The 26,242-nt window shown below is 41.3% G+C and overlaps 1 protein-coding gene across 1 annotated transcript in view; it reads left to right on the plus strand.

Annotated features, from left to right (window-relative positions):
* ACP3 (acid phosphatase 3) overlaps positions 1-26,242 on the plus strand; it is a 163,142-nt gene that overhangs the window by 13,666 nt on the left and 123,234 nt on the right. Inside the window, 4 exon segments of the mRNA XM_087915863.1 lie at positions 18,078-18,173; positions 19,686-19,772; positions 21,738-21,807; positions 21,810-21,883. Coding sequence (XP_087771989.1) covers positions 18,078-18,173; positions 19,686-19,772; positions 21,738-21,807; positions 21,810-21,883 — 327 coding nt within the window.

Here is a 26,242-nt window from a genome sequence, read left to right on the forward strand (position 1 = left end):
TGTATAATTAGCAGCTATATTTGTAAGACATGATTAATTCAACATGTTTAATGGAATTAAGCTACTTTTGCATTTTTGGATAGTACATTTCAATTTAGTCCACCATCTAGTACAAATCCAGTCACTTATGAATAGGAGAGAAATCCATGAAAAAATATTTCTTTATCTTGCATGATCTTCTATTTCTTTAACCCCTAAGAATTCTGAAATGAAAATTGTGTCACATGTTATGAAAGAAAAGTCACCTCAAGACAGTTACAATAAAGATAGTTCCTTCCACTGTGTCAGTTTCTCACATCAATGAAAAGTTATTGTTTTGAATAGCAGCTATTAATTCTCTCCACTCCTTGCCTTTTCTTGGTGCAGTGTAAATATCCTTCATGTATCTTTTGTGGATGGTACAAAAAAGTGGGACTGCAGTTCCAGTCCCCAGTCTTGTGCTTCCTGTTGTAGCCTTGGCTGTTCTTAGATGCAATTTACTGAGGGACTGTTTTACAAATGCTGTTGAATGTATATCTTCGCACAAAAGAAAAAAAATAGAAATCAAATAGAAAGGTATAATTTAATCGAAACATGAAAGAGAAAAGAAACAGTCAAAGAAATGGAAAACTTTTATTCCTTTCAGCTATTGAAGAGTAACACAGAACTTTATCATTATCTCTATTATGTTAGGAATATCTTAATTTACGGAGAGTGTATTGTCAGAATAATTGTAGTAGTTATTTAAAGAGTTTCATTGCAATGGAACCATCGAGGTATTACTGGTTTTATGTAATCTGCTAGGACAGAGTTTGCCAACCTTTCCTGCTCTGGGGATTGGTCAGGGGTGGGATTGAAATTTCTTAACAACTGGTTCTGTGGGGGTGGCCTAATTTGTGGGCTTGGCTTGGTGGTCATGGCCAACTTGATGTCACTCACATGGAGGGACACCTCGCCTAGCTTCTCCTCACCCCTCCCTTCCCAGCCAGTCCTTACTTCGACTTTCATGTTATGGTGAGAGAGGAAGCTTTTTCAAAGTCATCTTCCCTTTGATACTAGCCAATAAGATGAGATTTTGCTATCAGAAGACCTGAGGGGCATTTTCAAATATTGTTTATCATCATTCTCTTAGTAACACTGAATTTATAAGATTTATAAAGAATAACAAAGTTGGAAGAGACTTGGAAGTTTTCTAGTCCAAGTCTAGCTCAAGCATGAGACCCTATACTATTATGGGCAAATTTCTTCTTAAAAACCTCCAGTGATGGCATACCCACAATTTCTGAAGGCATCCCACTTCTCTGATTAATTGTTCTCACTGTCAGGAAATTTCTTCTTGTTTCTAGGTTGGATCTGTTTTGATAAGTTTCCATCTCACAGTTACTTCCAGTTGAGCCAGGCACTACCTATTCTATATATTTTTTCTTGCCTGTGTAAAATCTTACTTTACTCTCTATTAAATATTTAAATTGTTCTACAGTGGTATCCAGTTTACTACAATGATTTTTGCAAAATTCATTAAAGCTTGAAGAATACATTTCTGCTTATACTGATAAAGAATATTATTTTTGAATATTAAAGCATACAGTCAAGCAAATATTTCCAATCCTACAATTGAAAACACATTTGAAAGGTATTTTCAAAGTTAGTTTCAAAGTCAGTTAGTGGATGTCTTACCATTCTTTCTCTTCTCCTTTAATTAATTCTTTCTGATATATATATATATCAGAAAGAATTAATTAAAGGAGAATATATATATATATATATATATATATATATATATATATTGGCCTTATTGCAATATTCCACAATTTTCACAGATCCTTCACAAAGAACCATTTCTAATTTAACTAGAATACAAAACAATCTTTCTGGTCTGGAATTCCTTGACTCACACTCACACTCCTCAGCTCCTCAACACTTCTCAATGTTTCCTTTCCTTTCTGTTATGTACTTCTCTTTTACAGCTCTTTTCACATTAACCCTCCCCTGATGCCTACACCTGCATTTAATTCAGGTAAACCCAAAAGACAATACTTCTTTCCTAAGTTGTCAAAATGGAAAGTGTTCCAAAGGGAATTACTTAGGAGGGTGATATTAGCAATTCATAAATGTAATTATCTTGCTCTCAGAAAAGATGGGGACTTAACAAACTATTTAAGCAATGCATGATTAACTGCATAGCACCAAAAAGGCAGATGAGTTGCTCATTGAGACCAATAGTGATACAAGCAAAAAATCAGTCTTGTTAGGAAAGGCTGTCTAATAAAAATGTACCCAGGTCTTCTCTTGTTATAAAATCAACCTGGACAGCTGTGGAGCTTACTCCCCTCCCTCCTTTGGGAAGATTTACAAACTACTTCCAGCCAGGTTCGCTCTGCAGCCTCACCCATCCCCACTGGCAGCTCTTGCCTGGGTATCGGTTTGGTTTTACCTTGCCCAACCTTCCTCCTCCAGCAGCTGGTGGCAGAGGGGAAGGCCAGCCCCCTCAGCTCCAGCAATGCCCTGTGTGCCAGAGTCCCAATCTGGAGCTCACCATACCTGGGGGAGGGATGGTAGTGGCCGCATGCTCCAGTTGTTTTCATCAGTGAGAGGGCTACAGAGCCTCTCTCGCTGATGGGAAGGCTCTTTCCTAGAGTCCCAGAACTTCCCGGCAGTGGAGAGTTTTGTTGGCCAGATCCAGCCATGGCAGCACCAGGGGAAGAAGAAGATCATTCCCTCCTCCCAAGGAGACCTTTCCTTCCTTCCCAGCCAGCCTGGACACAGCCACATGGCTTCTCCCTGGCCATGGAAAAGGGGAGATCTCTCCCTCCTTCTGAGGAGACCTTTCCCTCCTTCCCAGTCAGCCAGGACACAGCTACATGGCATCTTCCTGGCTGGGGGAAAGGGGAGATCACTCCCTCCTCCCAAGGATATCTTTCCTTCCTTCCCAGCCAGCCTGGACACGGCCATGTGGTGGTGGGGGCAGCTAACTAGCTAGGTCATGGTGAAGCAAGCCAGATAAGCCCGGGGAGGGGTGGGTGGGGATACAGCACAGCAGCCTAGACCAGCCCGGGAGTCGACTTGACCAGGCTGGGGCTTGCTTGTAGGCTCACTCACCCAGGGAGATCAGGTCAGTGGGGGAAGGCAGACAGCAATGATGGGCAAAGACAGTTTAGCAATGGTCGACAAGATGAGGAATGACTGGGCAGGGTGAATGGGTGGGCCAGGCTGGCACGATTTACCGGTTCTCCAAACTGCGCAGACTCATAACTACCGGTTCTATAGAACCAGATGGAACCGGTAGAATCCCACCCCTGATCACATTGGATACCTGTACAATTAGCACAGGGCCTCTCCAAGGCTGTTCTTTTTCCACTTCTCTTCTCCCTATATACCAATGACTACATCTCAAATGATCCATCTGTTAAAATATGAAGTTTGCAGAGGATACAGCAGTGATTGGTCTCATCTGAGACAATGACAAATCCACATACAGACAGGAGGTTGTACAACTTGCCTCATGGTGTGACCAGAACAATCGGGAACTGAACACACTCAAAACCATAGAAATGGTGGTAGACTTTAGGAGAAAGTTTCCCATACTACCACCATTTACAATACCAGACAATACAGTATTAAAAGTAGAGACCTTCACATTTCTAGGTTCTATCATATCACAAGACCTAAAATGGACACCTAACATCAAAAACACAACAAAGAATGTTCTTTCTGCACCAACTCAGAAAGCTCAAACTGCCCAAGTGTCAGGCTACAGAACTTTTCCCATTCAATCAACTATAATGAACTTCTGGAAACGTATCAAAATGTATCAAAAAGGAATCCTTTATTGGGATGAGACAATTCATGTAAGGGTTAAAAGCAGCATCTAAGGTCTCTCAGGCATGCAGATATAGATAAAGGAGTTTAGAACCCCTCCCCTTCTCTCAATGTGTATTTTGTGAAACAAAAGCCAGTATGTTTATTCCATCCCCACCCCTTCTGAAGGAATGATCTTTTTCACAGTTTCCCAAGCATCCACCTCACTGGAATTTTTATGGTCTTCTCATCTCCTGCCTGTGCCGCTCAGAGGTGTTAGGTTCGGCCATCTGGGATTCCTCTTTCCACTGTATCATGTGTGCATTATACAAATTTGATATAAGATTGAATGTATTCAAGTTACATCAAGAAAGGATTTCTTTATCAGTCTCCCACCCCCTTTTCTTCTTCCACTGAAAAACAGATAGGTCTACCTGGAAAAAACAAAAATCATACATTACATTAGCAATTAGGATGGTTTATCAGGGTATTTTAGGTGGAACTTTTGTATAATGTGGGTGCTTTTATGTGTTGTTTGGCTACCCACTCATTTTCTGAGGAAGGAAGGTGTTTCCAAGCTACTAAATATTGTGTGGATCCACGGTGAGTGCATGAATCAAGGATATCTTTAATTTCAAAATGTTGTTCCCCATGTACCATGATGGGGGTTGGAGGTGTGGGAAGGGTGGGGGGTCTGAGGTTTGAAGTGATCTCCAGTTTGAGAAAGCTTCAGTGAAATACTGGATGAATCTGCATAAGTGTTTTGGGAAGTTGAAGCTCTACTGTCATGGGGTTAATAATTCTGGAGATTGGAAATGGACCAATGAATTTTGGTCCTAAATTCTTAGAGGGTTGTAATGATTTTAAGAATTTTGTGGACAAATATACCCAGTCCCCAATCTTGAAAGGTTTAGGGTCACAGCATTTTTTGTTTGTTTGAGCTTTGATGACTGCTCTAGCTTCTTGTAAAGACAATCTTACCACTGTCCACATGGCTTGTAAATTATCCTTAAGGGAGGGGATTTCAGATTCCTTGGTGGGTAGTTCCGGCATGGGGTTGAATTCTTGGCCCGTGGCTACTTGGAATGGGGTGAACCCCGTGCTACTATGGACTGAATCATTGTATGCTACCTCTGCAAAAGAAAGAAGGTCAGTCCAATTGTCCTGTTGGTAATTAACAAAGCATCTTAAATATTGTTCTAAATTGCTGTTCACTCTCTCCATTGATCCGTCAGCTTGGGGGTGACTTGATGACGACAACCCTTGCGTGTAGCCTAATAGGTTTAAAAACACCCACCAAAATTTGGATGTGAACTGAACACCCCTATCTGAGATAATCCACTGGGGAGTTCCATGAAGGCGATAAATGTGTATTAGGGACATCTTTGTCAATGCCTTGGCAGTTGGGATCTTTTGGCATGGAATAAAGTGAACCTGTTTGGAAAAAAGATCAGTTACAACCCAAATGAAAGTATTTCCAGCACTTTCAGGAAGCTCCACTATAAAGACCATAGAGATCTCTTTCCAGGGTGCAGAAGAGTCTGCTACTGTTTATAAAAGTCCAGGATATTATCCTTGTCTTCTCTTTGCAGCTGCACAGGTGGGGCAGCTCGCAACATACTTTTCAATGTCCTTTTTGAGAGATGGCCACCAAAATTGTCTTTTGATGAGGTGCAAGGTTTTTACAAACCCAAAGTGTCCCGCTATTTTGGAGTCGTGGCAGCATTTCATGAGGTGCATTCTCTGGCTTGCGGGGACATAAAGTTTGTTTTCTACCCAGGCCAGTCCATCTTTGAGTAAAGAAGTGTTTTTGTTAGCCTGGAGCCAGTCATCCTTAAGTAGTTCCTCCTTAAATATTGACGTTGTTGTGTCTTCAGTCAGGGATGATTTTTTTTCCCCTTGGGCCTGGGTTATTACTTTGGCTGCTAGTTGGGTCAGTTGGATCATTGTTTTTATAACCTCAATCTTTTTGCTGTTGTATTTCTGGACAGTGCATCTGCTAAGAAGTTCTTTCTCCCAGGAAAATATTTGAGAATGAAATTAAATCATTTAAAGTATTGAGCCCACCTTGCATGTTTTTCGAGGAGTTTCCATGGGTTTCTCAGGGCTTCCAGACCATCTCAATAAAGGATTCAATAAAAGATTCATCTCAATAAAGGATTCCTTTTTGATACATTTTGATATGTTTCCAGAAGTTCATTCTAGTTGATTGAATGGGAAAAGTTCTGTAGCCTGACATAAAGCAGCATCTGCAGTAGAGGTCAGCCGGGAGAGGAAAAAATTTTGTTTTTAAAGAAAAACCTTCACTCTACCGAGGGAACCCTACAAGAAAGGAAAATGTCTGAGTACATCAAGGACCAAGGGGAAGCCGAATGCTGGGGAGAAACATTGACAGTTACCCAGCCAGATACTGACTTGGTGCACCCTATCGAAGATAGCAAAGCTGCCTATGAAACCACCACAAAGTCCCGGTGGTCTATAGATTTAATGGCAAATTTCTGAATGAAATTAGGTTTAAACTATTATCCATCATTGTGGGGGGAGGTTGTCATGCTTAGTTTATTTTCTTATTTATCTACGTTTTCATTCTTCACTGTATAATTATTATTTGCTTTCTTTCCTCTATGTTAGTGTTGTGACTTGTTTTGCATTTCACATTAATTTATTAAAATTATTTAATATGTTATAGAAGTGTGTGTTGCTTCAGCCAATTTATTACTGATATTACTGCTTTAATTTATGTTACTATGAATTAGAATGGGTGATAGTGATACAAAGTGCAGTGGGCACATTTGATCTGGATTTAATCTCTTAGCATTGTGAGGGCCAAAGTGGAAGTAATTTACTCAATCACTTTACCTTAAGTATATACAAAGTGTTCTGTATTAGCATACTCCAAACCCTGAAACCTGATTGGTCCACACGGGCCGCAACCTGATTGGACAACTAAACGGCCGTGATTGGCATGCTTAGAATCAACCGCGATTGGCCGAGCCGATCGCGGGAGATTCAAAGCCCTGTCATTGGCCGCTGCACTACGGACAGCTCCTATATGAAGGGCTGCCGAGAAGCGCAAGTCTTGTACAGAACTGTATACTCAATAAAGAGCTGAAAGTTCACTTTTGGTCTCGCGTCTCTGTGGGGACCGATCTACCCGATCTAACACAAAGGTCCTTTGGGAAGCTTTACAATCTTTGAGAAGGTTGAGAAGTAGTAATCTTCTTAAAAGGAATACCATGTATTTTTTAAACTTTGCTGAAAGACTCATCAAACTTTGCTGAAAGACTCATCTTAAACTTTCACAAAGTCCTAATAGACTGTCAATGGAGAACCTGGTTCCTACATTGTCCTAAGCTTAATCACAGATGAAAAGACTGAAAAGACTTTCTTTATAAAACATACTAAACCTCATAATTTACAAACATGCTGAATCAAATTAAAACATTATGTATTGAATGTGTAAATATGTTCATCTCTCTGTATCATATAGAAGTTGAATCTGTTCTGGAAAGAAATCTGATTTCACCAATACATATCTTTCATTTTCCAGGGCTAAAGTTGCTTTAAAAATGCTAAGTAGATAAATAGATCAATATATATAATTGTCACTTCCTTTTTTTATTACCTCTTGGGTATCCATCCTTTAGTGTTCCTTAAAAAGCATGTGTTCTGGTGACAGAGCATTTACATATCTGCTGGCAGAATGGAAGAAACAAGTTTTGCAGGAAGCTCCAAGAATCTGTGCCTTGTTCTGCTGGCCCTCATTGTTTCTCTTCTCCAATCGACATTAGGACGGGAGTTGAAATTTGTGATTTTAGTAAGTATAAGAAGGGAAATGGATTTATAAATGTACATAGTTTAATTTAAAATGAGCCTGGCATGATTAATCTGTGATTCTGGACATATCAAAGTCTCAGTACAATTTTTCTTCCTTTGTAAGGTTATGAAATAGGTGCGGTTTGTTCAGGCTCGTGTTTTATCAATGTGGCTGAATTCTGTGATGATGATATCTAGTGACCTATAATATGTTACCTTAAAATATTTTCTCCTGATTTTACAACAAGGGATTTTCCCCTCTTCATTGAAGAGCTGTCCATAATCCTGAAAAGTACAATAAGGGTCAGCCTGAAATCAGAAGCATGGAGCACATTGGAGCAGCATGACAACGGAGTTTACTACTTCAGAGTGATTGTGGATTGTCCCTCACAAAGAAGGCTTATTCACAATTTCTCATGCCTTAGTTCACTTCCAATGTGGATTAGCTTCATCACCCATGAAGACTATCCAAAAGCTGCAATTGATCCAGAATGAAGTTTTGGGTGCCCTATGATCTACCATTGTTGTATGAGTTGCCCTGGTTTCCAAATGCAATTTAATGGGCTGGTTATCATTTTTAAATCCCCATATAGCACAGGGGTAGGTTATTTCTGATACACTGAGTACATATGCCCATCGTAGTAGGTAAAGTGGGCATGCTCCTTGTCCCCCCCCCCTTAAACCAGCCTAGAATAGCCAACCAGCTATGTTCCAAGAGATCCTCATCCTTATCTTTTTAAGGGATTAAATTTGGTTCTGCAAGGCCATGAAGACCTGGTTCTTTCTCCAGGCAGTAGAGAAGGGTGGGAAGTTGAGTTGAAAGACTATTTGGTCTGGCACACAGGGTTAAGTATTTTATCTATGTGGTTATGGTTATTTTGAACCACCTACAATCTTATATGAGTTAGACAGCTACATAAATCCTCTAAATAAATAAATAATAGCTGGATAGGTATATTTTAGTGAATTATGTCTTTGCTTCTGCATAACAAATATAATGCCAAGATGACTTTTTCTATGCTGGATTTGGTTTAGCTTTGTGTATAATTCCAATTACTGGGTTTCTAAACCAAACTTTGTGATTTTTGTTATATGTGGTGATTATAGCTTAATAGACAAACCATATTACAAACAATTGTTTGTGTATGAAATATGTATCAGTCTTCTATCACTACTGATGCATGCATGCAATAATGCAATGTTGTCTACAAATCAGCACTAACACAAATCTAAAAAAACCTCACCTCTCAGTTTCCTCAACATCCCCTGAAACCCTGTTTATTTTTATTTTTATCCTTGCTTTATTGATGAAATTTGCATCCCAAATCGTGTTTATATGTGTTTTCCCATCAGAAACCTGTTTGTCATATCTCCTACCTAGATCATATTTCACCTAAACAAACTATGAGAAAACAATTGAGCTTTCTCAGCTGATTTATTAATAGTTTTTTAAAGACTTTGCAAATACTCACTAGCAGTTGTTGGAAGCAAAGTTTTGCAAAAAGAGAATTACACAAATGCATGGATTGCTGTAGAAAAAAGGTCTAGAAAGGAAAAGACAGGAAACAGCTATTATTTAACCCAGCAGTAAATGCTCTGGAGGAAATTGGCCAGTTTGCAACAAAAATAACAAGTACCAACAGATTGATCTTCAGTATACAATGATAATTTGAGATGCTTTCTGTTAGCTAACATTAAACTGAAACATCAGTCTGATCTATACTTGATTGAAAAATATGGAGAAATTTTAAATTTGACTGCAAGTTGCCAGAAATAATTAGCAAGCCAAAAAAGTGGTGCTTGATAAACCCCAGTTTTATGGAATCTCATCAATAGATGAGAATTAATGGGTAACAATCATATACAGGTAGTCTTCGATTTACAACAATTGATTTAGTGACCCTTCAAAGTTACAATGTCACTGAAAAAATGTGACTTCTGACCTTTTTTCATAGTTATTACCTTTGCAGCCTCCCCATGATCATGTGATCAAAACAGAAATGCTTGGCAACTGGTTCATATTTATGACCGTTGCTGTGTCCCATGGTCATGTGATCATCTTTTTCAATCTTCTCACAAGCAAAGTTATTAGGAAAGCCAGTTTCACTCAACAACCAGATAGCCAATTTATCAATTGCAGTAATTCACTTAACAACTATGTCTAGAAAGATTGTAAAATGGGCAAAACACATGTAATAAATGTCTCACTTAAAACAGAAATTATGCATTCAATTGTCCTCATATGTCAAGGACTACTTGTATATCCTGGCCTAGGAAAATCATTATAAACATACCAAAATGAAAAACATCAAGACTAATAGCACTGCATTTATATACTACTTGTTATAAATAAATTGGTGTATTCTTGCAGACTTTTACTCTGCTTACAAATAGGGACAGGCTCATAATGATGGCCAAACATCAATCTGTGGTTCATTTACTGGAATGAGGGCCAATAAATAATGCAAGGTTGAGGAAAGTGGAAATTTATCACTATTTCTGATCAGAAGCAAAGGGGCCAGGAGGAGCCCTAAGCAAGACTGGCATTCTATTTTTATTTTTTTATGATAGATACAGGAAATTCAAAACAGCAGTACAAGTATTGGTTAATATTTCTTATCATCATGAAAATAGCATGTGTAAGTAATGTTGTTCAGCTTAGAACAGCATGTGTATTGTGCTGAAACAGATTTCTTTAAAATGAGTGCTTTTAAAGATGAAGTTTGGGCCCCCAAAGATGAAACTTGGGGTTCCAGGCCTTCAATAACTCAGTGCTAGAACAAGTAGTTTCTATGCAAAAGAATTTTTTTACTCTTCCATAAAAGTAATCATGTATGTATGAGAATTTATAGTTTGACCTTCCATGGAATGTTATGAGACTTACTCAAAAGTATATCTATAAAACTGCAGTCTAATTCTTTTTTGGCTATTTGTTTTAACCTAGAAATGTATATTTCATTATTCTAGGGCCAGAACATTAGATAGCGTTGTTCAGCACCATTTAAAATTACAACACTGTATAGACATTAAAAAAGGTAATAAACACCTATAAAGACAAACACACATTTATCATCTTTATATTAACACTTTCTATATATTAAAGATCTAATAATTATCTAATAAAGAAATATAACAAAAGGAGATCCCTAGTTTCTGTTGTAAGATTTCCTGAAAGCTTTCTTATTCTTATCTAAATCTAAATACATAATGACTGGCCTGCTTATCTAAATCTAAATACATAATGACTGACCTGATGAAATGATACCACTATTTCAATTGTCTTTAAATTGTTCTACCTACTACCTAACTTTAGAAGCTCACGTGGTAATAGAATGGTGGGACTGAAAGTTAACAAAATCTATTTGTCCTCGTCTTTAAACAATCAATTAAATATTCTACTGTGTTTAACATAACAACAACCATCTTAAGTTACATCAGATAATACTGAATGCAAAAAACACAATGATTCTTATAGTGAAATTTTGTTACCATGACTATATGAGCACATACTTTGGTAATATAGGAAAGACAGGATGGTACAGTTGGCAGAAGGTATGACATAACTTAAGAAGCTATTTGTGATGATAGCCTTGCATCTTTAATTAAACATACATGTACCAACTTGCTTACTGAAATGTTAACACAAATTAAAGCAGAGAATAACTGCAATTGATTGGATAACACTATTAGTAGGACTATGGGTGGAAAGATGAATACTTCTTCAGAAAAAAACATTAAAAACATTAACATGTTTTGCACAACACTGTAGATTTTAAAAAAGGCATTCGATACTTTGTAGTTCAGTGTTTTATGGGATGATAATCATTGCTTTAGCACGGTGTATGAACTAGGCCAGGTTTTAAAGCCATAATATGATTCTTAATTTTGACATAACATAAATATTATATTTTACTCAGGTTTAATATCTATTATGTTGGGTGAAGACAACCTTAGATTTAAATTAATTTTAGCAGTAGAATATACAGTAGCTTATTGTTATGTCCGTGGAACTGGTGGGAGTTCCCAACCAGGTCCGCTGTTTGAGCGGGAGCACCAGCCGCTCCCATTGGTTGGCTCCGTTTGACAGTCGGCTATATAAGCCGGCTGTCGAGCAGAGCCAGCCCGTTGTCGCCCGCTAGTCTGCAAGTTAGCAAGCAGACGCAACAACCCTTTATTCCCTGCAATAAAGCCTTGTTAGTTGTACGCTCTGGTCTCATGCCTCTTCCTTACCATCGCTCTACAACACTGGAGACGAGGGTGGGATGGTCGAAGGCTAACCAGACGCGTCTATTCAAAGAGCTGTAAATCACTGAGAGTGAAGTCACGAGCGCTGTAGCCGCAGCCGCGCAACGCTCACAAAGAGCACGAAATTCAAACCTCCATCACTCGAGCTGTAGTCACTGAAACGAGCTGCCGGCACCGTAGCCACGGCCGCCAACGCTCACCAAGAGCGCGAAATTCAAAAAGAGCTACGTAGCCCAGAGAGACAGTCACAGCCTGCGCTCTTTTAAGAGCGCGATTTCAAAGACGATTGAAGAAGACGAACCCGACACTACCCATGATGAATGCTAATCCAGCATTCCCGCCATTCAAGCCAAACGAGGAAACGTGGGATTCCTACAAGAATCGCTTCAGCCATTTCCTCGATGCCATCGGGTTAGCTGACGCTGCGGAACATAGAAAGAAGTCTTATTTCCTCAGCTATTGTGGGGCCACCGTTTTTGACACCGCTACAGCGTTAGTCGCACCACGCGCCATCAGAAGCGTCCCATGGGATGAACTACAAGAAATACTCTCCAATCACTACTGCGCCAAAACCATCACAGATCGCCAGAAGGTATGCCTTCAGAATCAGGAAGCAGGCAGTGGGGGAGTCGATCAACGAATACATGGCTGCCCTGAGGACAGCTGCCTTACAGTGCGGTTTCAAAGAATATCTGGAAGACATGCTGCTGGACCAGATCGTCTGTGGGGTTAGAGACCTGAGACTCCAAAGACGTTTGCTGGCAAAAAAGGACTTGAATCTGGCCCTAGCCATGGAGGAAGCCCTGGCTGCTGAGCTCTCTGCCCAGTCAGCAGCCGAGATTCAGGGCACCCCATTAAAGCCCAGCAGTCCAACCGTCCATTCTGAAGAAGTGCTCAGTGAAGAAGACCCCACAGACTCATCAGACATTAACCGCCTTAAGCATCAGAAGCCTTCACAGGTAGGAGCGGGACAGACAAATGGCTTCACCCCCAAACAACTGCCCTTGTGCCTAACCTGCGGAGGCTCCCACTCTAGGGCATCCTGCAGGTTTAGAAACACCATCTGCCTGAACTGCCAAAAGAAGGGTCACCTCGCCAGAGTATGCCAAGCAGGGCGCTCCTTGCCTCAAAGGAGGTCACCACCTGCTATTTCCCAAAGGCAAGTGGAGGACTGCTATACCTGCTACCACGCTAACCATACTTCCCAAACCCCTGATAAAATTAAAATTTCTGTTTTCCTAGAAGGTAAACCCTCCAGGATGGAGGTAGACATGGGATCTGCGCTCTCAATCATCTCCTGGGACACTCTGAAGAAGATCCAGCCCAGACTGTCAAGGAAACAGCTCCAAAGATGCCACCTGACACTGCGGGACTACCAGGGCAAGAACATTCCTGTCCTCGGGAAAGGCAAGTTCCTCGTTCAATTCCAAGCCTTTAAAGGCCATTTGCCTTTAGTGGTTGTTAACGGTGCCCTCCCCAGCCTGTTGGGACTTGATTGGTTTCCTTCCCTTGGCCTTAGTGTAACTGGGATCCATGCTGTCTCAACTTCTGACGTAGATACATTATTTTCTGATTTTTCTGACGTATTTAGTAGCAAGCTAGGTTGCTATTCGGGCACCCCCATCTCGTTTTCTGTAGATCCCCAGGCAATTCCTCTCCGCCTTAAGCCACGCAGGGTGCCTTTCGTCATCCGTCCTAAACTGGACGCAGAATTAGACAAACTACTTAAACAAGGGGTGTTAGAACCTACTGATTTTGCCAAATGGGAGACCCCCATAGTCACCCCACTCAAGAAGGATGGCAGTTTAAGAATCTGCACAGACTATAAAACCACGCTCAACCGTTATTTACAGGTCAGCATATACCCCGTCCCTGTCATTCAGCATCTGTTACACACATTCGAACCCGGTACCATCTTCGCCAAGTTAGATATGTCCCAGGCATACCAACAGTTCCCTGTTGATGATCAGACAGCTGAATTACAAACCATAGTCACGCATAGAGGGCATTCAAATGTAAGCGCCTCCAATTCGGGGTCAGTGTGGCCCGGGCATTTTTCCAATCACTCATGGAACAGATTCTCCAAGGTCTCCCAGGAGTTGTTCCGTATTTCGATGACATCTTAGTCTCAGCTACTAGCCGACCTCAACTCATTCAGAGGGTCAGGACAGTGCTAGAGAAGTTTAGGCAGCATGGCCTCAAACTTAAAAGGGAGAAGTGCGCCATCGCCACTAGGCAGGTGGACTTTCTGGGTTATAGGATAGACGCCTCTGGCATCCACCCAATTGAGTCCAAGGTGAAGGCCATCCACGAGGCACCCACACCAACCAACAAGACTGAACTACAAGCCTTTCTGGGGCTCCTAAACTTTTACGCCTCATTCTTCCCGCACAAAGCATCTGTCGCTGAACCCTACATAGACTCTTAGATAAAGACTCACCCTGGCATTGGGGACCCAAAGAAGCCCACGCTTTCAAAGCAGTCAAATCCTTACTCACATCGGAAGCGGTTTTAGTCCAGTTCGATCAACGCCTTCCTCTGGTCCTGGCTGCTGACGCATCCCCTTTGGGATTGGGGCTGTCCTAAGCCACAGACTCCCCAACGGCTCCGAGGCACCAATTGCCTTCTTTTCTAGGACTTTCTCCACGGCAGAAAGGAACTACAGCCAAATTGATAAAGAGGCCCTGGCTGCGGTTGCTGCAGTTAAAAGTTCCACGAATTCTTATTTGGCCACCATTTTGAACTTGTGACTGACCATAAGCCTCTCCTAGGACTCTTATCTGGAGATAAGCAAACCCCGCAGGTACTTTCACCCAGAATGACCAGATGGACTTTGTTTCTGGCCGCCTACTCATTCAAGTTGGTGCATCGTCCTGGCAAGAACTTGAGTCATGCCGATGCCCTCAGTCGCTGCCCCTGCCAGCCCCAGTTGAGGACCCTGCACCAATTCACGCCATTTTTGAGGTCAACGAACTCAAACTTCCAGTGACAGCCAAGACATTGCGGCGCACTCAAAAAAAGACAAAATAATCGCCCAGGTTCTGGACTGGGTGGGAAGGGGTGGCCGGAAACTCAATGTACAGTTGACTTTGTTCCTTTAAAACCCGCCAGCAGGAACTGTCGAGGCTACAGGGATGTCTATTGTGGGGTACAAGAGTAGTCATCCCAGCCACCCTTTGAGTACCCATCCTGAAGGTGCTGCACGAGGGCCATCCGGGCATCGTAAGGATGAAGGCGTTGGCCCGCAGCTACGTTTGGTGGCCCAGCATGGATGCTCAAATCGCCAACTGGGTAAGCTCTTGCCAACCTTGCCAAGAAACCAGGGCTGCCCCGCCAGCCGCCACGCCCACCAGGTGGGAAAGTGCTAGTGCCCCTTGGTCTCGCCTGCACATCGACCTGGCTGGATCAGTGCATGGCAAGACTTTCTTGGTGGTCGTGGATTCCTACTCCAAGTGGATTGACGTGGCCTTGCTTCCCACGACCACCACCCAAGCCGTAGTCAAAGCCCTGACCCGTTTATTTATCACCCATGGACTTCCAGACACGCTGGTGTCTGACAATGGCCCGCAGTTCACATCATGTGAGTTCAGTATATACGTGGCTAATTTGGGCATCAGACATGTCCTTACAGCTCCCTTTCACCCCGCTAGCAACGGGATGGCAGAGAGAGCAGTTAGGTCAGCCAAGGAGGCACTTGCCAGGTTTGGCCAGGAAGACTGGCACTCTAAACTGTCTCGTTTCCTGCTCAGCCAACATATCGATGCCTTGCACCGCTACTAACAAATCTCCCGCCGAACTTTTAATGGGGAGATGCCTTAGAACCACCCTGGACAGGCTACACCCCCACTACTGCCCAGACACCCCTTTAGGGTCTGACAGTCTGGTCAGAGACTTTGCCTTGCAGGACCTGGTGTACGCCAGGAACTATGCAGGAGATCCTTTGTGGGTACCAGGTCAAATCGTGTCAGTCACAGGTCCAAGATCCTACAGGGTCCTCCTGGAAGATGGACGCTTGTGGCGAAGGCACGTGGACCAACTCAGAAGGCGACGTGCGGCTGATACCAACCCAACCCGACCTGCCAGCGCCAACGTCTCCCTGCCGGTGCCAGACGGAAGCTCCCTGTGGGACCGGTTTTCCCGATGAACAGGAAGGTCTACTGGAGAACCCGAGTTTCCGGCCAGGATCACCGACTCAGCAGCCGAGCGTTCCAGTTTGCCAACCGGACCTCGAGACTCGCCGGGTCAGCCCGAGCAAAGGGACTCGCCGACTTCGCAGAACACCGTGCCGGGGCAAGCCCATGCCCGGCGACCGTCGAGGCACGTCCGTGGGCCTGGACTTGTCACCAGCCAACAGTTCACCCGAACTGCGACTTTCTGGTCGCCAGCGCAGACAACCAATTTACCTACAGGACTACGCATGTTCCCAGCTGGGGGAAAGGAGTGTTATGTCCGTGGAACTGGTGGGAGTTCCCAACCAGGTCCGCTGTTTGAGCGGGAGCACCAGCCGCTCCCATTGGTTGGCTCCGTTTGACAGTCGGCTATATAAGCCGGCTGTCGAGCAGAGCCAGCCCGTTGTCGCCCGCTAGTCTGCAAGTTAGCAAGCAGATGCGACAACCCTTTATTCCCTGCAATAAAGCCTTGTTAGTTGTACACTCTGGTCTCATGCCTCTTCCTTACCATCGCTCTACAACACTTATCTTTGTTGTCTTCTTCAGAAATGCTTCAGCAAAGAGCCACTAACTTTTGGATATTATTAAATACACATTAATGTATTTTTATTGGTATACAATCATTACTTATATGATTGTAAAATAATAATAACAAATAAATAAATAAATCTGAATCTTGCAATTGGTCAATGGTTTGTTAGTTGGTTAGTGAATGCCAATGATGTTCAAATAGTATTTTAAAGCTTTGGTTGCAAAAGGCATTTATTTGGAAGACCTTACATCCTGGGACAATATTTTTAATACCATCAAACAACATCTGCCTATCCCAGGTCCTCAGGAAGATAGAAAAATATACCAAATCCAGTTTAAACATACAGCTGACTATATGACCAATCATAATAGAATTGTTTCAGTAATAATATAGCCTAGGACAGGGGTGTCAAACTCAATTTCATTGAGGGCCACATCAGGCTTGTGTTTGACCTTGGGGGGCTGGGGTGGGCATGGCTGGGGTGGGTGTGCCCAGCTTGACATCATGTGTGGTGGCCCAAGTGCTTGACCAATGAAAACAGGCTCCTGAGCTCTGTTTTCGGCTGTGATGACCTCCTTCAACCCTCTGCCAGTGAAAACAAGCTCCTGAGCTCCATTTTTTGCTGCAACGGCCTCCTTCAACCCTCTGCCAGTGAAAACAGAGCTCCATTTTTGCTGGCAGAGGCACCACAGGCCAGTTCTTTGCTGTTTCCAGGGCAGCCTTGCAGGCCAGATCTAAGTACCCCATGGGCTGGATCTGGCTCCTAGAGTTTGATACCCCTAGTCTAGTCTCTTCCTAAAAAAACCCAGTGATGGAGCACCCACAATTGTCCTGACTGTTAGAAAGTTTGTCCTTAATTCCAGGTTGCCTCTCTCTGGTTAGTTTCCAACCATTGTTTCTAGGATCTAGAATATAAGATAGTTCAATATATAAGCAATTAAAAATTCCTACTGTAAGGAAAGATATATAGGTTATAGATTTTAAACTGAAGGATTATAAAATTATTTTGATATTTTTCAAGTGTTTGGTTACCTTTTTCTTATGTATATATTGTGTTGAAGTTACTTATGAGTATTTAATCAAAATAATTCATGGTTTCATATGCATGGTTGTTTAAATGCTTCTTCATATTCTTTTATTTATATTCATCATCATCATCATCATCATCATCCTAGCCTTTGCCCCTCCACTGCATCTATCCATTTGGATCTTCTGCAAGTTTCCAAGCAATATGATCTTGAGCTTTCCTTTGTCAGTTGGGCCCACAATACTTGCTGATGTTTATGCATATTTATGATATGTTAATATAACATAATATTTATATTATGTTATTCTAAAACAAGGTGGGGGAAACTTGCAGAGAATAGCTTCTGGATTTTTTTCCGCTACTTAATAGGATTAAACTCTCTTTCTTTCTCTCTCTCTCACCCCTCCCACCAGCTGTGTGTGTAAGAGAGGAGGTGGGAATTAAAAATGTATCAAAAGGCTTATAATGAAAAATATATAAAGTGATATAATCTTATAACCTTTCTTCCTAGATTTATCGACATGGATATAGAAGTCCTATTGAAAATTATCCCAATGGCTTACACAGTGAAAGTGAATGGCCACAGGGATTTGGGCAACTGACTAAGGTTTGTCGTTTTCTATAATAGTAAAGACAATAAATAATACATATAATAAAGGAAGGTGATTTATAATTAACTTTTATTGATTGGCATGTAACAATTACATAACTTTCTCCAGCACTGCACATTTAAGATGCATTTGATGCCAACTTTTAGAATTCCCCCCTCAGCATTTACTGTTCTGTAACAGTTTGTTCAAAGTGAAAAAGAACTAGGATAAAATTCAGAGAGATTGTTTTAGAACATAAATTCATATTTTCAAAAAGAGAGAAGAATTAAGATTCTGGTCCTGGTAAATACAGCCCAATTCCATTAAAATGTATCTGTCCACCTGTCTGCCCACCCATTTTATCTGTTCTTTATCCATCCACCTTTCTGTCATGCCACCTATCCAGCTGAAATCAGCAGGCATCTATGTTGTCAAAGTGATATAGGAAGATGCCAGAGGCAGATTATCACTTTGGTTAATTCTTACTGTGCAGGAGAAAGCAATGCTAAATCATTCCTGTGTTTTTACCAAGAAACTACATGGATAAAATACAAAATGATTGATGATATAGTGCCAAATAATGAGCCCCACAGGTCAGATAATACTCAACATCTTACTGAGGAATTGCTAAGCATTTTTACAATTATGAATGATATTTTAAGACATGGCTCTATCAGCATTTCCCATGGAATGCCTTAGAAGACAATCCCCCTTCCCCCCATGGAATTCCTAATTCTATTCCTGAATTTTGGTAAGCATTGTAAACCAGAATGTTTTTCCTTGTTACATCTACTCCTATTGCTTGAGTGTTTTGCATAACACAGTAGGTTTGGAAATAAAGACGAAGCATTTTAAATATAACTGCAAACCTTTATTTTGGTACAAGAAAACATTAAATATTACCACAAACATTTATTTTTTGTGCAAGAAAACATTGGATTTACACCCAGTGTGATGAATGAAATGGTTTTGTATTTGCATTTAAAATAGCTTTCAAATTCACTTGATTCCTAAAAGATCTGCAAGGGGGCGTGCATAAGTGCACCCGTGTGCCTACCATCTTTGACCTACTGTTCCCATTTATTCATACTTATTTATTATGTATATACTTATACCCATTTATACTTATACGTTTATATGTTATGTTCAAACTTATACTTGTTTTCTCATACATGCTTGACAAAATAAATAAATAAGTAAATAAATAAGTTATTTTTAAGGAGATAAATTACAACAGTTTATTTAATGACCATTTGAATTTAAAATGACCATTTATAATTTAAAAAGTCACTTAAACAGTTTGTCACACTTAACAACTGCAGTGGTTCACTTGACAACTCTGGCCAGAATGGTTGTAAAATGGGGCAAAACTCACTTAACTATCCAGCTTAGTAAAAGAAATTTTGGGCTCAGTTGTGGTCATAAGTCAGGGATTACCTTAAAATCTTAAGATATGGCTATTAGTTCATGCGAACTGGAAAGTGCATTTTTCTTTTTAAGTAACTCATGGCTATATTGTTTTTTCATAGATTGGAATGCAGCAGCAATATGAGCTTGGACAATGCATAAAGAAGAGATGTTCAGATTTTCTGAATGTCAGTTATAAAAGAGAGGAGGTGAGTACAAGCACATAATTTGTTTTATCTAATTCCAGTCATATATTGCTCAAAACATCAAAGATTCAGAATTTTGATGCCCAAAGATAAATTATACATGTTTCCTATATAACTTTTTGTTCTGTCTTGCCTTTCCTCTTTCCCAAAATATGAAAGAGTACAAACTCACACCAACACAGGCAGGCAAGCTGGCTCAGACTTCACAGAGTTAATTCTTTGGAACTGATAATATTCTTGGTATTCCCACATGCCAAGTCCAAACTGATAAAGTTTTACTCACAGAAAATCACAAGGCAGTCCACAAAAATAATCATTCATGAAGAAAATCTGAAGTTAGGTTAAACTTTGTCCCGTACAAAGTTTCAGGAGAAAACACAGCCACTTTTATCCCCTGTGGGGTGTGGCTCAATGACTCAGCTCACTCTGTGACCCTCCCACGCCTCCTACGTTGGTGCTCATGTTTCTCCCTACAACGCTGCTTAGCATTAAGCCAACACTCTTCCTCTTTACTCCCTGTCAGGGGCTGCTCCGATATGCCTTCCTCCTGATTAATCTCAGGCTGTTCTTCTCAGTTGTCTGATAGAACATGAGGCATTATCAGGGAGGAAGGTCCTGGGGAGGAAGGCATTGCCAGAGAGGAAGGTCCTGGGGAGGAAGGCATTCCCAGTTCCTCCTCCTCATCTTCCAGGCCCTCTTCCTCTGACAGCATAGGCTCGGGAATCGGGGCCACAACAACTTTTACACGTAGTATTTGAGAGCCAGAAATTTACAGAAATTGCAGGTGAATAAATGTAATTTTCTGTATATTTTATCAATTAATATATCTGTCTGTTTGCTAGATTTCTAAAGGTTAAGATGTCAATTTTTCCCTCAGCAGCAATACATTAGGAAATGTTGGGCTGAGAGGCCCAAAGTCATTCATAAGTTTCTATGGTTGAGAGTAGATTTGGACTTGGGCTTCTCATTCAAAATTTTAAGAAATATCACATTAATATTCAGACATTTTTAATGGATGTCTCAACTCACTTCATTTTTCACTGAGGCTTCAAGAGCAGATAGCTCAAAGCAGAGTTCTCTTTTTTTTTTCTGTTTTGGCATATATTTGAACTGTTAAGTTCTCACCATGTTGTCCCCAATTCGGGTCTGAGCCTGGTGTCAAAGCCAATGATGGATGCCAGACATGAGGTGCAGGTTTTCTGATTGCTTTTTTTTTTGAGTACTCCAAGGAAAGGGGCTCCTGGTCAAAATGCTAAGAGCCAAGAACAAAAGATTGAGTAAATTTATACATTTTCACTAAAGGAGAAGGTGGGACAAAGTGAAATAATAAGAAATAGCATCTAATAAACATTTTAGTAATAATTCTACAATTTGTTCTATTGGTCTCTAGCTGCCCCTATTCCCAAGTCTTAGCTAATGAATGCCCTAGTAGTTATCTAATACACATTTGATTTGCTGCAGGCCATCTCTATTCCTACCTTTTATCTGAGGTCTGCAAGTTGTCTAACTCATGTTACTTTTATCAGCTTTCTAATTAGCCAGGATTGTTACAAAATTTACACATGCATATTTCTTGTGGATAAGAATTTTTTGTTCTTGCCAGACAGACTCCACAATTACAGGCTTCCTGATTTACTTTCAAGTGTGTGTATGACCTTGCTTTATTTTAGCAGACAGCCCATCAACTATGTACATTTTCATAAAATCCTGCAAAAAAGGGCATAACTATTCACAAAATTTGCAGTCATCGTACATATAAACAAGTACACTAAATGGAAGAAATAAATTAGTATGTAATGCCTTATTAAAGTACGCACATTAAAACTAAAGAACTACACTAGCTATAAAGAAAACACTGATGTCTCTCTACCACATCTCTGTTTCCACCACACTCAGGCTGTACTTGGGCATGCAAAATTCAGGGAAAAAATATTAACTTATAAGACAGTTGTCTTTTATTTCTCTTAGATTTTAATCCAGAGCACTGAAATTGATCGAACCATTTGCTTGAGTGCCCAAGCAAATCTTGCTGGTCCGTTTGTGATCAAATCTGGAATCCTAAACTCCTGTGGCAACCAATCTCAGTACATGTTGTCCCAAAGGCAAGCAATCCAGTGAGTATCAGTAATATAAACTGTTCTTCCTAGTTTTTAGGCACTGTCATGCCCCTGTTGGAATCTGATTTTGAGGGGGAGGTCGAGCAGCTGACTGGGAGTGGGAGTGTGGCTCCGGTAGCTATGGAAGAAATTGGGGAAGGGCACAGTCCAGCTAGGCATTCAGAGGAAGACCCAGGGCCACCCCCTCTTCATCCTAGGGCACACAGGGAGGAACAAAGAAGGGAGCAACATGAGTTACATGGGTTATGGGGGAGAAAAAGGCCCTGATACCCTTCATTAGCTGTAGCTGGGAAAACAGGATTTTAAGAGGGAATTTGCACACAGTACCTTGCTGGAAGCAAAGCGTGAATTATTTATTACCAAAATAATTCACGTTCAGCAAGGTACTGTGTGCAAACTCCCTTTTAAAATCCTGTTTTCCCATCTGCAGCTAATGAAGGGAATCAGGGCCCTTTTCTCCCCGTATCCCCCATAACCCCCGTAACTCTTGTTGCTTCCTTCTCCATTCCAAGTCAAGTCTTATCTGGGTTCTGGTGTCCTCCCAATTGTGTGTGTTTCATTATCTTTTGAAGTCTGCAATTCCTTACCCTGCCCTGTCTTGTTAATTGCTGCAGCGTGGTTTGTGTTGGTTTTTATTTATAATTTATATGTACTTTGGGTTCGGACTAAATTTCTTCCCTTCAAAACTGTTCTTGGGAGAGTTTTTTTTCTCCAGCCGATGGTAATTGGACATTGGAGGCGAAGTAGTGGTATTAAAGGGACTTTACCTACTTTTGTGACTTTGATGCTTTTGTGCCATGCCCCGGGTCATCACTGGCATTTTTTCTATCAGCAGACAGTTTCAATTTCACACACTCATCTCTTGAAACAGATGAGATTTATAATAAACTGGCAGAGTACTCGTGCTTCACTACGAAACTATGTGATCGGGCAAGTTTTTGGTGAGGAAAATAAGGAGGGGGGAATTGTGCCTCTGCTTACCAATGTCCATTGGTATTCATCTGGCTAGCATCCTGTCAGTGTGTGAAAGATTTCAAGGCTGTTTAGAAAGTGAAAGAGTATTTGCTGTGTGAGCAAGAAGGAGACAGCAAGGGTGTGGCTTAGCTGAATTGCAGTTGGAAGATATTTCTTTTCAGGTGGGGAGGGGGAGTAGAAGTCCTTAGCATAAGAATGTGTTTAGTTTAGTTTACTTTATTGTCATTGCACCTCGTACAACAAAATTATCTTAAGTGCACATCATGACCATGATCATGAAAATAAACACAAGCACACATCCTTCACCCTTCACACATTGAACTGGAAACCCCCAAACACCACACCAACACTGCACTATACAGCAGAATTCAAAACAGCTACTGCCCTGGGATAGAAACTGTTTTTCAGCCTATTTCTCCTTGTTTTTATTATTCTGTACCATCTGCCAGATGGTAATAGTTCAAAAAAAGGGTTCCCAGGATGAGATGGATCTTTGAGAATGTTTTGATTTTTCTTAAGGCAGCGGGAACTATAAAGCTCTTCCAAAGAGGGGAGAGGGCAGCCAATGATCTTCTGCTAGAAGATCTTCTGGGCAATGACATTAACCCTCTGGAGTGCTTTCCTATCTGCCACTGTGCAATTGGCAAACCATACAGAGGTGCAATATGTTAAAATGCTCTATGGTGCAGCGGTAGAAGGTCACCAGCAGTTTTTCATTCAGTTGTTATTTTCTGAAAAGTCTCAGATAGTATAATCTCTGCTGGGGCCTTTTGACCACGGCTGCAATGTGGGCACCCCAGGTCAGGTCCTCTTTTAGGGTAACACTCAGAAACTTAAAACTGGCCACTTGCTTCACTCAGTCTCCATTGATAAGCAAGGGCTGGATGTCTGATCTGTTCCTTCTATAATCCACTAAAAGCTCCTTGGTCTTATTGGTATTGAGGACCAAGTTATTGTCTCCACACAATGAATGTTAATAATAATATAGGAAATACTAATCCTCTGATGGTTATTTCAAAAAATCCTTTGTTAGTGAGCACCTAGAAGCCAATACATGCCAAATTTCAAGTTTGTAGGCTTTACGGTTCTGAAGATTTTGTGATGATGTGTGAGTGGTATTTCGCTTTTAGATATATAAATTCCACAATGGATGTCCCTCTCATTGTCATCATCACCAACAAAGTATATCTGGAGAAATTAAGGCTGCTGCTGAAGCCCCGCCATGATACTTCCTATCCTGTGGTAGACCTGCCCCTGCACTCTGAATGTTGACATAAAATTTCCCTCCCTCACCTCTCTGGCTCCAAAAGATGTCATTTGGAAGCATCCGTTGTACTTCCAGATAGCAGAAAGAAAGTGCTTTGCCATTGGATGCTGGTGGGTGGGACTTCCAGTGGTGAGGTCACGGTGGAGTGGAGCAGGAGAGCGATTTCTGCAATCCTGTATCCGAATATTTGTGCTTGGAAGCTCTCAGAGGCATCATGAAGCTTGGAGTGAAACATGAATTAGAAGGGAGAATTTAGGAGCAGAGTGGAGGAAAGCAACCTCCCGCTGCAATGAGGGGAAGCACTTTGAATCTGGCATGAAAGAAACCCGGCATCTACGGCGGGTCCGAAGCTGTGACAACCAGCTGTGATCGGGAAGCAGGAAAGTGGATCAACGCAAGACATCAGAAGAAGAACAGCAGACTGGGACAAGCTATGGTATGGAATAAAGATTGGATCAACCTGGAAAATAGAAGAGTATTGTTGATAGAGGGTGATGACTTGCAGAGAGGGTGGCATAGTTTTCTATGGGATGGGAAATGTAAACAGCATGCATATTTTCAGAGACACATGATTAGAGATTCATTAATACGGACATGAAACAAGATTTAAAAGAATCATTATACTCAAATACCGGACTGGTTGTCAACTATGGAAGCACAAATCTACCCAAATGCAATGGATCTGGGGAAAAAGAGGACTTATAAAGACTTACTAGACACATAAGGAAGATTAAAAACGAGACAAGAATTACAGCAAGAAAATATACAGATAGATTGGTGGCCATACGTGCAAATTCAGGCGAGATACCAGAAGGACAAAGAACAATTTGGTTTCTGCATGGAAAAGCATCAATTAGGTAAAATTCTAAAAGAAATGGAAAAGAAAATGATCTCAAGAATATATAGCTTTCTACTAGATTTTAAAATGGAAGAGGAGGTGGTCAAAGAGATGATGGTGGTATGGGTGAAAAACGTTGGCCATAATATAGACCTGGAAAATTGGGAGAGAATGTGGGGATTAAATTATAAATTAATTACATCTACAGCATACAGAGAAAATCAATATAAAATGTTCTACAGATGGCACTTTCCTCCCGCTAGACTGGCAAAAATGTTTAACTGGATGCTGGTGGGTGAGAAGGTTGTGTAACTGTTTAGGAGAGGGCTGAAGGGGAGGGATCTGGACTTTACCATCACTGCAGCACATCCCGGGAATCTCATCCTGCCACTTTAGAGCACAGCATCAGGCACAAAGTACTGAGGTTCAAGATCAACAACCTGGAATAATGAATCTAAGATTCATATTGAAAACCAGAGAAATACCTCTCATTTGTGACTGATTAACATAGGGATCATTAGATGTATATTTTTTTATAGCCTGACTTGGGAATGAGTTTGACAATACTTGTGTGTTACTTGTGTTTTCCTAATCACATCTGTAAATCTTTTTCTGCATTTTTTGCCTCTTTTCCTTTTAACTGATGTTACAGTAGAAGGAATAGATTTGTCTGAACTGAACAGGAAAATACGGAAAAAAATCTGCCTCTGCCTATCAGCATCCATTGGTATTCATCTGGCTAGCATCCTGTCAGTGTGTGAGAGAGGGTGTTGAGGGTGAGTCGAGGGGTGTTTGGAAACTTAAACAGTATTTGATATGTGAAGCAAGAAGGAGACAGCAAGGAGCCTGGGTGTGGCTTAGCTCAGCTGTTCTGTAGTAAAGTTGTTTGCTGCTGTGAAAGTAAAACTGAAACTGAAACACCTATACACCTATTCCCGCAAAACCTCCAGTTGGCATCCTCTCAGATGGTAACCTGACTGTTCCTCCTACAACCAGTCAAATCAACACACACACCCTCCGCAGCAAGTAACATCTTACCAGGAAGCTTCCCTTGACTTGATCAGCTGGGAAGAAATGGCCCCAAAGGAAGCGACACCATCCCAGGGCACCCATGGTTCCTTAGTAGATAAGCCCCAGGTCAGTGCCTCTGAGATCCCATCTATTTTTGAGACTGACTTATGACAAGACAATTTCTGGAACCAGGAGGAGACACAGCTTTTTGACTCCTTTTGTGTGCTTCCACAACCAGAAAGGGCCCAAATCATAAAGCGTCTGG

Source organism: Pseudonaja textilis, chromosome Z, assembly GCF_049901715.1.
Source record: "Pseudonaja textilis isolate UNSWEBS1 chromosome Z, rPseTex1.2, whole genome shotgun sequence".
In the NCBI taxonomy this organism is placed as follows: Eukaryota; Metazoa; Chordata; class Lepidosauria; order Squamata; family Elapidae; genus Pseudonaja; species Pseudonaja textilis.